The 16,003-nt window shown below is 45.0% G+C and overlaps 1 protein-coding gene across 3 annotated transcripts in view; it reads right to left on the bottom strand.

Annotated features, from left to right (window-relative positions):
- Positions 1 to 341: 341 nt before the first annotated feature.
- WNT7B (Wnt family member 7B) overlaps positions 342 to 16,003 on the bottom strand; it is a 740,164-nt gene continuing 724,502 nt past the window's right edge. For all 3 annotated transcript variants that reach the window (XM_030213972.1, XM_030213971.1, XM_030213973.1), the window contains exon 4: positions 342 to 893. In XM_030213972.1, the coding sequence (XP_030069832.1) occupies positions 414 to 893 (480 nt within the window). In that variant the 3' untranslated portion in view covers positions 342 to 413. The remainder of the gene's footprint in view (positions 894 to 16,003) is intronic.

Genomic DNA, 16,003 nt, shown 5'->3' on the forward strand with positions numbered 1-16,003 from the left:
TAAGAAAAACAAATTCTGAATTTCTTGTGAAATTTGCAAAAGATGATTGTATTCCTTTAACATCTTGGGAGTTGTAAGTCAGCCAGTCCTTCTAAAACATATAAGTTAAAAATGTTGAACATTCTGCAATACCCAGTGTTCATTAAAAAAAAAAAAAGCATAGCTGCATAAGTTCACCAAAGCATTACCTTTCTCCACTTTACCCTCTGTTCCAGCATAATCATACCACAACCAGTCAAGACATACTATCTAGAAGGGAGGTATTAGGTTGGATAATAGGGTCTAGGGAATCAATTATCTGAAAAGAAATTCAAGATGTGCAAACAGATGCTGTAGTTGTTTTCTCCATGCCATTTCCTGCAACCACAATTTCTATTTTTTTTTTTTGTTCTGGCTACTTCCACCTTGCTCTGTTATTTGCAGGTGAACACCTCTGTCCGTTCACTACACGTGTTACATTTCACAAAGCAGCACCAGTGAAACTTGCAATTACACTGCCACACTTTGGTGTACTGATGTGTGTTGTAACCTCGTCCACAGCACATCAAATCACAGCCATCAGCGTGAGGGGAAGTGCGATTACACAGTCGCCCTTGGGTTCCCACACTCCCTGTGGCAGAGTCCTCTTCACAGTAGTTTGGGGACCTCTCAATGTACACCAAATCTGTTTCCATGGGTTTCTGATAGGTCCTGGTTTTCTTGATCTTGAGAAATGTAGGCTGACGTAGTCGGCTCGCACGCACCACCTCAACGTGCACTGCTTCATTATATTTTTCTTTTAAAATATATCCGATCTCTCTGAATTTGGGAAGTGTTGTCCAACAGGTCTTGGTTGTGCAAGATCCTGAAACACCATGACATTTGCATTCTAATTTCATTCTTTCTTCAAGAACCTATGGGGCACAAAACAAACAGAATGGGATGTTAGACAAAGCTAATTTCTGAAATATTTTCATTTGCACTTAACAAATCAAACAGAGACAGACTCTGTGGCTAGGTTGAAGAGGGCCATGCAAGAACAATAAACACAAGGCTTATATTCACCATTTATAAAGACAGAGCATATGAAATTAAGGTGATGAGAGTGCTCAACAACTAAGCAATCTGGATGAAACATTTCCCAATTATTTCAATGAGGCCAGTATTTAGAAGAAGAAAACTGGATAGGAGACATTCCCATCCAGTTATCTTCCACTGACCAGGTGATCCCGGGATTTTCAGTGGCAAGTAACCAAAGAGTGAAATTAACAATCAGGGAAGACCACTGCAATTAGTATTAAGGTGGTCCACGGGACAGAGTTGGGGCAGACTGGGAAGTTACCTAGGTACTGTTGATATTCAGTGCTAGCACCTGGAAAACTATCTGGGCAAGTAGGACTGCAGAAATAGCTGTCATAACTTGCCCAGATAACTAGGTACCAGTGCTGAATAACTGCTGACACCCAGATAACTACTGGCGGTAAGGCATGACCTGGATATTCAGTGCCAATGCCAAGATTAGGCCTCACATTGAATATCTGAGTGAAACTCAGCCACCAGCTGAACATCAAGCCCTAAAGAGATCCACTGCTTCCATATATCAAGGGATGTTCACAGGCAAGATGTAATTATATTTTTTTCAGGCTTTTTTGCTGATTGTCAGGTGTTTTTTTTTTTTGGATATTTTGACACATTCATTATAATAGGGAATGTGTAATGCATGTTGAATTGATTTAAAAACACTAACTGAAGAATTAAGGTTCACCAAATTGATTAGTGTGCGTGAAATCAATTTATAATGCACCAAATCTTTTAAGACATACTAATATACTAAATGCACACTAACAAATGCATTTCCCTATTTTTATTTTTGCTGTAAAAAATACTTTTTAAAATCTATAGCAAATTTTGAAAGAGTTATTAAAAGGTTATAATTCCAACCTAATTAAGGCACTCTAATTTAAACGAATAATTGAATGACAGAGTCCTTTGCAATCCTTAAAATGTATTTGCATGTGAGACTGGTCCTTCATTTCAGTTAAAGACAGTGCAACTTGCCTTCTATTGATGGGCTAGATGGACAATTGATCTGACCCAGTATGTCTATTCTTATGTTCTTAGTGTCAGCACATCTGAATCCATACTGACATGAATTAAAGCAGTTTCTTCCAGCCCCACACTGCTTGTTCTACAATTTTCCCCTAAAAAGGGATTTTTGAAACTTGGTGATAGTTTTCTAGTTTGTCCTGATTAAGAGCTTTATTTAATAGGAGTTTGCAGGACATTCTGTAGCAGTACTGCATTTTAAAGAGAGGTGTTCAGTATTTTGATAGCTCATATTCTAAGGCCCCTACTTTCCAGATTATCTGTAATGCCATGGTTGAGGCTAGCATATTTGGTTTGCCTTGCTTTACATTTTCTTGCTGGCTTAGGCTTTCTTTATGAAAATCAATATTTTTGTATCAGGAGTTTGCTGTACCAGAATCCATTGTACAAGAAATAAGACTGCAACTGGATATCCATCAACATCTGCATGAGTCCAACCCACATGTCAAGCACATACCAGTGCAGAGGGGATCACTTATTATATACCTCTACTGGACAACATGAAATTGACAGTTTAGTGTAAGAATTTATTATTTGTGGGCTGATATTCAGTCAATGCATATAGTGCCACTGAAAATGTATGGATAGGGGATTTACCGTATAGTAGCACCCTCACACGGATAAGTCCTTTTGAATATTTGACCTTTGCTGTTTCAGCAACAGCAACAAGTGGAATAAGGTCACTTGTTGCTGTTGCCTGGCTTAAAGCAATATCATTCTATAAAATCACACATTCTTTAACTAGATTTGCAATATCCAACATAATTTCCATTGAAAATTCTTGGCTTCCGTTTGTAGCAGAAGTCTACCATGGATGCAGGTGTTATTTCATGGACAAGGAAAGGGGTATGCATATTAGACATTGTTATATAATTTAAATTTTGAAGTCTAAGGTTAAATTTCTTGATGGGGTGGGGTAAATGTGTATGTCTGTTTAGGGACTAAGGAGACTAGAGATTTTGAAGCCAATACTAAAACCTTGTATGTGTTCAACAGGAGTGCGATCACATAAATTCATTTATTTCCAAGATCACCAGTAGTTCTATGGATAACTTTCCTTCTTTTATTTGGAAAATGGCCAAAAATATGTATACCGCAAATGCGAGTGGTGGAGAACTATCTACAAAATTATATGCATAAGTTGTGTGTGTAAATACTAGTGCACAAACAGCAGGTATAGCTTTATGGGGCTAATTATATAGTCTTTTGCATGTGTATGTGGCTTCTTATGAAATACCAACATCTTAAACTAGATACCTTATCACAGGGATCCATACTGTCTCCCATTTTATTTAATATCTCAACCTCTGGCTGAGCTGTTTCAAAAATTCTATATTTATGCTGATGATCTGTAAGTATTCATATTCATTGAACCAGATCTACCCACAGCCTTGAGTAAACTGACTGGCTGTCTAACTGCAACTCATGAATGAGCAAACAACAACAAACTCTGCCTGAGCCCAAGCAAAACAGAGATTCTTTGGGTACCTAACACAAGTGAACAAATACCTGACTTCAAAATACCTTTTGGGAATTTTGGGATACTGCTAGATTCATCACTCACCCTGATCCCACAAATTCAAACAACCATTAAAAATTCTCTCTTATCACCTGCAGCAGCTACAAAATCTCTGACCACAGTGGTCCAAGTCATGATAAACATCCTGACTAGACTACTGTAATGCCCTGTACACTGGTCAAACCAAAAAGAATTTGCATCTGATCCAACTAATTCAGAATGCTGCAGCACAGCTGATAGAAGGCTGCAAGTGGCGAAACCACATCACACCCTTCCTGCAAAAACTACACTTGCTACCAGTACCTTACAGGGCTAAATTTAAAACTTTATGATTGCTTTTCAAGGACCTCAGACAATATAGGCCAGAGTACTTAAAGAATAAGTTAGCCCTTTACACACCTTTGAGACCTCTAAGGTCCTCTCAAGGAGCATCACTATCTGTACCCTCATCAAAAGAAATTTTAAGATGTGATATCCACTAGCTAGCCTTCTGTTATGGCATCGCCATAACAGAGGAGAAATACAATTGGTGTTACAAAGGGATAATCGAAGGCAGGAGGGTCAGTGAGACATTCTGAATAAAGGAGTGTAAGGGTTGTGTTCTATTCATTATGGATTTTCGTGGTAGGCTTTGTTAAAGAGATAGGTTTTCAAGGCTTTGCGGAAGCTATTTAGTTCGTTGATCGTTATCTGTTGAATCACTTATCTGTTCTATTTCTCCAGCTTTCTTGAATCTTCTTCAGCTCTTTTCCTTTCTTGGTTGTTGGGGCCTTGATTTTCTGCTGGATGCTCTTGAAGAAATTTGTAAACCTGTAGTTTAAAAAAATATAAACCAAAACTGGCTCCCTATCTTTGTGTATGAGATCCCTATTGTTTTCAAGTGTTCCTAAATTTTATTCAGGATCCTTCAAAACTGTGGGCCCTGTTTACTATGGTGCACTAGCACTTTTAGCGTTTGCCAAATGCTAGAGATGCCCATATATTCCTTTGGACATCTCTAGGATTAGCCGTGCTATTTTTTAGTGCACGCTAAAAACTCTAGCGGCTTAGTAAACAGGGTCCTGTGTATTTACTACCTTTAAAGTAATAGATAATCTTATTTGAATCCATATCCAGGAAACTCACTCTGACTAAACTTAGTTATATTAAAGAAGGAAGCTGGCAAAAGAATTGGTTGGGCCGCTGGATGACCGAGGGGTAAAAGGGGCGATCAAGGAAGATAAAGACGTAGTGGAGAGATTGAATGAATACTTTGCTTTGGTCTTCACCGAGGAAGATTTGGGTGGGATACTACTCAATTGCCCTCCCCTTGTCCCTTCCTTCCTTCTCACCCATTACTTCCCTCACCCGTAGCTGTCTTGTCTGTCTGTAAACAGGGTCCTGTGTATTTACTACCTTTAAAGTAATAGATAATCTTATTTGAATCCATATCCAGGAAACTCACTCTGACTAAACTTAGTTATATTAAAAGAAGGAAGCTGGCAAAAGAATTGGTTGGGCCGCTGGATGACCGAGGGGTAAAAGGGGCGATCAAGGAAGATAAAGACGTAGTGGAGAGATTGAATGAATACTTTGCTTTGGTCTTCACCGAGGAAGATTTGGGTGGGATACTACTCAATTGCCCTCCCCTTGTCCCTTCCTTCCTTCTCACCCATTACTTCCCTCACCCGCAGCTGTCTTGTCTGTCTGTATTATTTAGATTGTAAGCTCTTTTGAGCAGGGACTGTCTCTTTGTATCAGGTGTTCAGCGCTGCGTGCGTCTGGTAGCACTATACAAATGCTAATAATAATAATAATACCGGTGTCGGAAATGGTATTTCAAGCGGACGAGTCGGAGAAACTTACTGACTTCACGGTAAACCTGGAGGACGTAATGGGGCAGTTCAGCAAACTGAAGAGTAGAAAATCTCCTGGACCGGATGGTATTCATCCTAGAGTACTGATAGAACTGAAAAATGAGCTTGCAGAGCTACTGTTATCCTTAAAATCGAGCGTGGTACCGGAAGATTGGAGGGTGGCCAATGTAACGCCGATTTTTTAAAAAGGTTCCAGGGGAGATCCGGGAAATTATAGACCAGTGAGTCTGACATCGGTGCCGGGGAAAATGGTAGAGGCTATTATCAAAAACAAAATTACAGAGCACATCCAAGGACATGGATTACTGAGACCAAGTCAGCATGGCTTTTGTGTGGGGAAATCTTGCCTGACCAATTTGCTTCAGTTCTTTGAAGGAGTAAACAAACATGTGGACAAAGGGGAGCCAGTTGATATTGTGTATCTGGATTTTCAAAAGGCGTTTGACACGGTACCTCATGAAAGGCTACAGAGGAAATTGGAGGGTCATAGGATAGGAGGAAATGTCCTATTGTGGATTAAAAACTGGTTGAAGGATAGGAAACAGAGAGTGGGGTTAAATGGGCAGTATTCACAATGGAGAAGGGTAGTTGGTGGGGTTCCTCAGGGGTCTGTGCTAGGACCGCTGCTTTTTAATATATTTATAAATGATTTAGAGATGGGAGTAACTAGCGAGGTAATTAAATTTGCTGATGACGTTAATTCACAACAGGATTGTGAAAAATTACAGAAGGACCTTACGAGACTGGGCGGCTAAATGGCAGATGACATTTAATGTGAGCAAGTGCAAGGTGATGCATGTGGGAAAAAAGAACCCGAAAGCGAATGCTACATACCTGTAGAAGGTATTCTCCGAGGACAGCAGGCTGATTGTTCTCACTGATGGGTGACGTCCACGGCAGCCCCTCCAATTGGAACTTCACTAGCAAAGGCCTTTGCTAGTCCTCGCGCGCCCATGCGCACCGCGCATGTGCGGCCGTCTTCCCGCCCGAACCGGCTCGTGTTCATCAGTCCCATATGTAGCAAACAAAGACAAGGGAAGAGACAACTCCAAAGGGGAGGCGGGCAGGTTTGTGAGAACAATCAGCCTGCTGTCCTCGGAGAATACCTTCTACAGGTATGTAGCATTCGCTTTCTCCAAGGACAAGCAGGCTGCTTGTTCTCACTGATGGGGTATTCCTAGCCCCCAGGCTCACTCAAAACAACAAACATGGTCAATTGGGCCTTGCAACGGCGAGGACATAACTGAGATTGACCTAACAACTTATCCAACTAACTGAGAGTGTAGCCTGGAACAGAATAAACATGGGCCTAGGGGGGTGGAGTTGGATCCTAAACCTCGAACAGATTCTGAAGCACTGACTGCCCGAACCGACTGTCGCGTCGGGTATCCTGCTGCAGGCAGTAATGAGATGTGAATGTGTGGACAGATGACCACGTCGCAGCTTTGCATATCTCTTCAATAGTGGCTGACTTCAAGTGGGCTACCGACGCTGCCATGGCTCTAACATTATGAGCCGTGACATGACCCTCAAGAGCTAGCCCAGCCTGGGCGTAAGTGAAGGAAATGCAATCTGCTAGCCAATTGGATATGGTGCGTTTCCCCACAGCCACTCCCCTCCTGTTGGGATCAAAAGAAACAAACAATTGGGCGGACTGTCTGTTGGGCTGTGTCCGCTCCAGATAGAAGGCCAATACTCTCTTGCAGTCCAATGTGTGCAGCTGACGTTCAGCAGGGCAGGAATGAGGACGGGGAAAGAATGTTGGCAAGACAATTGACTGGTTCAGATGGAACTCCGACACAACCTTTGGCAAGAACTTAGGGTGAGTGCAGAGGACTACTCTGTTATGATGAAATTTGGTGTAAGGAGCCTGGGCTACCAGGGCCTGAAGCTCACTGACTCTACGAGCTGAAGTAACTGCCACCAAGAAAATGACCTTCCAGGTCAAGTACTTCAGATGGCAGGAGTTCAGTGGCTCAAAAGGAGGTTTCATCAGCTGGGTGAGAACGACATTGAGATCCCATGACACTGTAGGAGGTTTGACAGGGGGCTTTGACAAAAGCAAACCTCTCATGAAGCAAACAACTAAAGGCTGTCCTGAGATCGGCTTACCTTCCACACGGTAATGGTATGCACTGATTGCACAAAGGTGAACCCTTACAGAGTTGGTCTTGAGACCAGACTCAGACAAGTGCAGAAGGTATTCAAGCAGGGTCTGTGTAGGACAACAGCGAGGATCTAGGGCCTTGCTGTCACACCAGACGGCAAACCTCCTCCATAGAAAGAAGTAACTCCTCTTAGTGGAATCTTTCCTGGAAGCAAGCAAGATGCGGGAGACACCCTCTGACAGACCCAAAGAGGCAAAGTCTACACTCTCAACATCCAGGCCGTGAGAGCCAGAGACTGGAGGCTGGGATGCAGAAGAGCCCCTTCGTCCTGTGTGATGAGGGTCGGAAAACACTCCAATCTCCACGGTTCTTCGGAGGATAACTCCAGAAGAAGAGGGAACCAGATCTGACGCGGCCAAAAAGGAGCGATCAGAATCATGGTGCCTCGGTCTTGCTTGAGTTTCAACAAAGTCTTCCCCACCAGAGGTATGGGAGGATAAGCATACAGCAGACCTTCCCCCCAGTCCAGGAAGAAGGCATCCGATGCCAGTCTGCCGTGGGCCTGAAGCCTGGAACAGAACTGAGGGACTTTGTGGTTGGCTCGAGATGCAAAGAGATCTACCAAGGGGGTGCCCCACACCTGGAAGATCTGTCGCACTACACGGGAATTGAGCGACCACTCGTGAGGTTGCATAATCTTGCTCAACCTGTCGGCCAGACTGTTGTTTACGCCTGCCAGATAAGTGGCTTGGAGCACCATGCCGTGACGGCGAGCCCAGAGCCACATGCTGACGGCTTCCTGACACAGGGGGCGAGATCCGGTGCCCCCCTCTTGTTGATGTAATACATGGCAACCTGGTTGTCTGTCTGAATTTGGATAATTTGGTGGGACAGCTGATCTCTGAAAGCCTTCAGAGCGTTCCAGACCGCTCGTAACTCCAGGAGATTGATCTGCAGATCGCGTTCCTGGAGGGACCAGCTTCCCTGGGTGTGAAGCCTATCGACATGAGCTCCCCACCCCAGGAGAGACGCATCCGTAGTCAGCACTTTTTGTGGCTGAGGAATTTGGAAAGGACGTCCCAGAGTCAAATTGGACCAAATCGTCCACCAATACAGGGATTTGAGAAAACTCGTGGACAGGTGAATCACGTCTTCTAGATCCCCAGCAGCCTGAAACCACTGGGAAGCTAGGGTCCATTGAGCAGATCGCATGTGAAGGTGGGCCATGGGAGTCACATGAACTGTGGAGGCCATGTGGCCCAGCAATCTCAACATTTACCGAGCTCTGATCTGCTGGGACGCTCACACCCGCGAGACGAGGGACAACAAGTTGTTGGCTCTCGTCTCTGGGAGATAGGCACGAGCCATCCGCGAATCCAGCAGAGCTCCTATGAATTCTAGTCTCTGCACTGGGAGAAGGTGGGACTTTGGATAATTTATCACAAACCCCAGTAGCTCCAGGAGGCGAATAGTCATCTGCATGGACTGTAGAGCTCCTGCCTCGGATGTGTTCTTCACCAGCCAATCGTCGAGATAAGGGAACACATGCACTCCCAGTCTGCGAAGCGCCGCTGCTACTACAGCCAGGCACCGTGAACACTCTGGGCGCAGAGGCGAGCCCAAAGGGTAGCACACAGTACTGGAAGTGACGTGTGCCCAGCTGAAATCGCAGATACTGCCTGTGAGCTGGCAGTATCGGGATGTGCGTGTAGGCGTCCTTCAAGTCCAGAGAGCATAGCCAATCGTTTTCCTGAATCATGGGGAGAAGGGTGCCCAGGGAAAGCATCCTGAACTTTTCCTTGACCAGATATTTGTTCAGGGCCCTTAGGTCTAGGATGGGACGCATCCCCCCTGTTTTCTTTTCCACAAGGAAATACCTGGAATAGAATCCCAGCCCTTCTTGCCCGGAATGCACGGGCTCGACCACATTGGCGCTGAGAAGGGCGGAGAGTTCCTCTGCAAGTACCTGCTTGTGCTGGAAGCTGTAAGACTGAGCTCCCGGTGGGCAATTTGGAGGCTTGGAGGCCAAATTGAGGGTGTATCCTTGCCGGACTATTTGAAGAACCCACTGATCGGAGGTTATGAGAGGCCACCTTTGGTGAAAAACTTTTAACCTCCCCCCGACCGGCAGATCGTCTGGCACTGACACGTTGATGTCGGCTATGCTCTGCTGGAGCCAGTCAAAAGCTCGCCCCTTGCTTTTGCTGGGGAGCCGAGGGGCCTTGCTGAGGCGCAGGCTGCTGACGAGAGCGAGCACGCTGGGGCTTAGCCTGGGCCGCAGGCTGTCGAGAAGGAGGATTGTACCTACGCTTACCAGAAGAGTAGGGAACAGTCTTCCTTCCCCCATAAAAACGTCTACCTGAGGAGGTAGAAGCTGAAGGCTGCCGGCGGGAGAACTTGTCGAAAGCGGTATCCCGCTGGTGGAGCTGCTCTACCACCTGTTTGACCTTCTCTCCAAAAATTATTGTCCGCACGGCAAGGCGAGTCCGCAATCCGCTGCTGGATCCTATTCTCCAGGTCGGAGGCACGCAGCCATGAGAGTCTGCACATCACACCTTGAGCAGCGGCCCTGGACGCAACATCAAAGGTATCATATACCCCTCTGGCCAGGAATTTTCTGCATGCCTTCAGCTGCCTGACCACCTCCTGAAGTGGCTTGGCTTGCTCAGGAGGGAGCTTGTCCACCAAGCCCGCCAACTGCCGCACATTGTTCCGCATGTGTATGCTCGTGTAGAGCTGGTAAGACTGAATTTTGGCCACGAGCATAGAGGAATGGTAGGCCTTCCTCCCAAAGGAGTCTAACGTTCTAGAGTCCTTGCCCGGGGGCGCCGAAGCATGCTCCCTAGAACTCTTAGCCTTCTTTAGGGCCAAATCCACAACTCCAGAGTCGTGAGGCAACTGAGTGCGCATCAGCTCTGGGTCCCCATGGATCCGGTACTGGGACTCGATCTTCTTGGGAATGTGGGGATTACTTAGAGGCTTGGTCCAGTTCGCCAGCAATGTCTTTTTTAGGACATGATGCATGGGTACTGTGGACGCTTCCTTAGGTGGAGAAGGATAGTCCAGGAGCTCAAACATTTCAGCCCTGGGCTCGTCCTCCACAACCACCGGGAAGGGGATGGCCGTAGACATCTCCCGGACAAAAGCCGCAAAAGACAGACTCTCGGGAGGAGAAAGCTGCCTTTCAGGGGAGGGAGTGGGATCAGAAGGAAGGCCATCAGACTCCTCGTCAGAGAAATATCTGATGTCCTCCTCCTCCTCCTCTTCCCACGAGGCCTCACCATCGGTATCAGACACAAGTTCATGAACCTGTGTCTGAAGCCGTGCCCGGCTCGACTCCGTGGAAACACGGCCACGGTGTGAGCGTCGAGAGGTAGACTCCCTCGCCCGCACCGGCGAAGCTCCCTCCACCGACGTCGTCGGGGAGCCTTCCTGGGAGGCGACCGCAGTCGGTACCGCAAGCGGCACCGATGTCGGAGACCTCACCCCGGGCAAGGGGCCAGCCGGTGCCTCACTCGACGGTACCAGTGGCGCAAGCACCCCCAGTACCGGAGGGGAAGGGCGCAACAGCTCTCCCAGGATCTCTGGGAGAACGGCCCGGAGACTCTCGTGCAGGGCGGCTGTGGAGAAAGACATGGAAGTCGATGCAGGTGTCGAAGTCAGAGTCTGTTCCGGGCGTGGAGGCTGTTCCGGGCTGTCCAAGGTGGAGCGCATCGACACCTCCTGAACAGAGGGTGAGCAGTCCTCCTGGTGCCGATGCCTACTGGGTGCCGATTCCCTCGGCGACCCAGAGCTCTCGGTACCGACGCGGGAAGGAGACCGGTGTCGATGCTTCTTTGACTTTTTCAAATGAAGCATGTCACCGGAGCTTCCCGGTACCGACAAGGAGGACATAGAATCCAGCCGTCGCTTCCTCAGGGCCGAGGCCGAAGAAGGTCGGTCTCGGGGGGGCTGTACCGCAGGAGCCCTCAGGGTAGGGGGAGACCCACCCGAAGGCTCACCGCCACCAGCAGGGGAATGGACAGCCCTCACCTGCACTCCAGTCGAAGCACCACCGTCCGACGACATCAGCACTAGTGGAGGTCCCGGTACCACCGACACCGACGCAGCCTTCCAATGTCTCGACCCCGACGATGCAGAGGGTCGATGCCTCGATGCAATCGATACAGTCGCGGCCGAGGGTGGAGGTCTTGACGCTGTTGACGTTGATGCACTCGATACTCCCGGTGCCGATGCCGATGAAGAGCCCGAGAACAACATGTTTCACTGGGCCAATCTCGCTACCTGAGTCCTTTTTTGTAAAAGGGCACAAAGACTACAGGCCTGCGGGCGGTGCCCATCCCCCAGACACTGAAGACACGACGCGTGCCTATCAGTGAGCGAGATTACCCGGGCGCACTGGGTGCACTTCTTGAAGCCGCTGGGAGACTTCGATGACATGGGCGGAAAAATCACGCCGGCGAAATCAAAACTCGTAATTGCGGTAAAGCACCAAAAAGAGAGGGAGAAAAAACTCGACCCGAGGCCTCAAAAGGGCCTACCCCGAAAACGAAAGAAAACTTAACGGGGCAAAAAACTAGAAATACGGGAAGGGGAAAAAGACCGAAAGGCCCTTCTCCGAAATCCCTTACTTTTTTTTTTTGAGAAGCGAAAGTCAAAAGACGCACGAGGGTCAACTTAAGGGGCGCGAACGGCGCAAACACGACCGTACCGAGCGCGGACAAAAGAAGACTGACGAACACGAGCCGGTTCGGGCAGGAAGACGGCCGCTCATGCGCGGGCGAGGACTAGCAAAGGCCTTTGCTAGTGAAGTTCCGATTGGAGGGGCTGCCGTGGACGTCACCCATCAGTGAGAACAAGCAGCCTGCTTGTCCTCGGAGAATTATAGCTACGTCATGCAAGGTTCCACGTTAGGAGTTACGGACCAAGAAAGGGATCTGGGTGTCGTCGTCGATAATACACTGAAACCTTCTGCTCAGTGTGCTGCTGCGGCTAGGAAAGCGAATAGAATGTCGGGTATTATTAGGAAAGGTATGGAAAACAGGTGTGAGGATGTTATAATGCCATTGTATTGCTCCATGGTGTGACTGCACCTTGAGTATTGTGTTCAATTCTGGTCACCGTATCTCAAGAAAGATATAGTACAATTGGAAAAGGTGCAGCGAAGGGCGACTAAAATGATAGCGGGGATGGGACGACTTCCCTATGAAGAAAGACTAAGGAGTCTAGGGCTTTTCAGCTTGGAGAAGAGATGGCTGAGGGGAGACATGATAAAGGTATATAAAATAATGAGTGGAGTGGAACAGGTGGATGTGAAGCGTCTGTTCACGCTTTCCAAAAATACTAGGACTAGGAAGCATGCGATGAAACTACAGTGTAGTAAATTTAAAACAAATTGGAGAAAATCTTTCTTCACCCAACGTATAATTAAACTCTGGAATTCGTTGCCGGAGAACGTGGTGAAGGCGGTTAGCTTGGCAGAGTTTTAAAAGGTGTTAGACGGTTTCCTAAAGGACAAGTCCATAAACCACTACTAAATGGACTTGGGAAAAATCCACAATTCCAGGAATAACATGTATAGAATGTTTGTACGTTTGGGAAGCTTGCCAGGTGCCCTTGGCCTGGATTGGCCGCTGTCGTGGACAGGATGCTGGGCTGAATGGACACTTGGTCTTTTCCCAGTGTGGCATTACTTATGTACTTTAGGATCCTAAAGTTCAGCTAGTCTTCATGGGCTTCTTCTGTGTGCTTCATGCAGGAACCCATTCACACATTACTCTGGCTTACAACAACCACCTCAGAAATTTCTTTACAAATGCCAGCTTTCCTCAAAAACCACTAGTGGAAAGATGTCCACTTATCTGACAACCAGCAGCGCTGCTCTCAAACTTTTCCAGCGTCACTGTCCATTGTCCTCTATTTCTCCAGTGCCTTCACTATACTGGATACTGCCCCACAGCTAAATTCCAAAAAGTGTAATAAAGTCCTCCTACAAGATCGCCTTGTTTCGACATCCACTAATGTTGCTTCAGAAAGAATACCATCTCCACTTGAAATTGTGATCTTGCCTTACCCTGACATAAGATGACTGCAGAGTTCAAAAAGGATGCCAAGAATCCTAAGCATCAATCAACGAACTGATACATTTAAAGGGGCCGTTGTGAGCTAATAAAATGCCTTCCACTCTATTTCTTATTCAACCCCTGTGGCTCCACTGTATCGAGTAAATCCATTGTTCTATTCTCCAAAGAGATTTTTTTATAACCCCTTTCCTCTTACCCTTAGAAACTTGATCTCTGACTATGCATTGCAATTATTAAAACTTATGATTCAATTGTTGGCAATGTTTAACCAACGGAGCTTCAACCTTGATATTAGAAGTGCAATGACCATGTTCAGTAACTCTCGTCTTAAATTTCCTTGTAGTATGTCCTATGTATAAAAAAATCACATGGGCATTTAAATGCATATATAGTACATTAACCAAGTCGTATGTGGTTTGATGTTTCAATTTAAATTCTTTATGTCCTCCTTGCCATATCAGTGTAGAACTCTCTAACGTAACAGAACATATAAACAATGTCCACATTTCCTGTGATACCTTTGAATCGACCAAACGTTCAACTTGCTTAATTTATCCTGCAGATTACAATTGCAAGCATAAGAAACCATTAATTTTTGTTTCTTAAATATTGTATGTGTTTGTAAAATTTTCTGTTTTTTTTATATAATTGAAGTTATAGCTGATGACTGTTTGGTAAAGCTCAAAATACAAGGAAAAACCTGAGATTTTTTTCTAACCCTAGGTTCCAAAAGAAGATCTCTATTTGTTATATAATGCTCTTTTATATGATTTCTTAAATTAATTTCTCCAGGTATCACTTTTCCTAAAATTTAACTTTCAACTTCTCAGAAGATTGATTATATTGTTGGGTAGTGCCACATATTCTCCTATATTTTAAAAATTGTGAAAAGGGACAACTATTCTTAAGATGAACCAGATGCATACTTTTATATGCTAAAAAAACATTTCTATCTGTGGGTTTCGAATAAACTTCCATGCTCAGATAACTGCCTTCTTTTTTAATCCACACATCTAGAAAATTGAAATGTTCATAATAGAGCCGCATTGAACCTGCTATGAGTAGGAAAGTGTGGGGTACAAATGTAACAAAAAAAAAAAATTTACAGTCAAACTTGATGGTAGGATAACATCCATTAAGTTCTTCCACAAATTGGAGTAACTCAGCCAGTAGTATTCCGTAACAAATATGTCATCTATGTAACTCCCCCAGTATACAACTTATTGTACCCTGGTGTGGGATAACCACACCTGATTCACTTGTACCTCATTTGACCACAACACAATCTTGTATTTGTTATCAACCGAAATGGCAAATGCCATTACGGTACTTTGTAAGCCACATTGAGCCTGCAAATAGGTGGGAAAATGTGGGATATAAATGTAACAACAAATAAATAAATTTCCTTTAATATGTTTCTTATACTAAAATTATCCTTTTCACCAAGGTAACCAGAAATAGAGACTTTAAGCTCTTTTATTTATAATTCCTCCTTATTAGTAATCAGAGTTCTTCTAGAGAAAAATATCTGAAAAATGTTAATATTCAGTGAAATCAATTATAATTGTTTAAATTTCTTAAAGCATTTCTTTCCAACTTTCTCAAATTTAAACTTATTAAAATTTCCTCTTACACATCAGTCACACAACCTTCTCCTTCTTCACAGCCCAACTGTTTTCTTCCTCAAACTGTCACCAAGGCACAACTCAAAACAGGTCCCCTCAAGGACTAGTACAGCCAATCAGAATCATGCAATGATATTCTATAGCTGTTCCATGCATGCAGAAATCCAGCACATAATACAGATGTCCCCCAAATCACTAAAATTTCACACAAAAAACTCTTGTTTTAGCTTCTGACCACCTCACATCATGTCCCAGTGATGTCTACATATGAATTATGTAAAAAGCCAGAACGTTTAAGTCCAACATTACCCAAAACGGTTACTAACATTATTCAGAATTTAAGAATGACACCTTTTCCTGGGCAGTGATTCCTAATGTGGAACCTTGCATCACATAATTATGGTTTGGGTTCCTCTTTCCCACATGCATCGCTTTGCACTTATATTAAAAGTTATCTGCCATTTGGATGCCCAATCTTGTAAGGTCCTCTTGCAATTTTTCACAATCCTCTTGTGCTTTAACAATTTTGAATAACTTTGTGTCATCAGCAAATTTAATTCCTTCACTAGTTATTCCCATCTCTAGATCATTTATAAATATGTTTAAAAGCAGTGGTCCCAGCACAGACTCCTGGAAAACCCCACTATCTACCTTTCTCCATTTAACCCTACTCTCTGTTTTCTATCTTTTAACCAGTTTTTAATCAACAATAGGACATTGTCTCCTA

The sequence above is a fragment of the Microcaecilia unicolor genome, chromosome 9 (genome assembly GCF_901765095.1).
Source record: "Microcaecilia unicolor chromosome 9, aMicUni1.1, whole genome shotgun sequence".
In the NCBI taxonomy this organism is placed as follows: domain Eukaryota; kingdom Metazoa; phylum Chordata; class Amphibia; order Gymnophiona; family Siphonopidae; genus Microcaecilia; species Microcaecilia unicolor.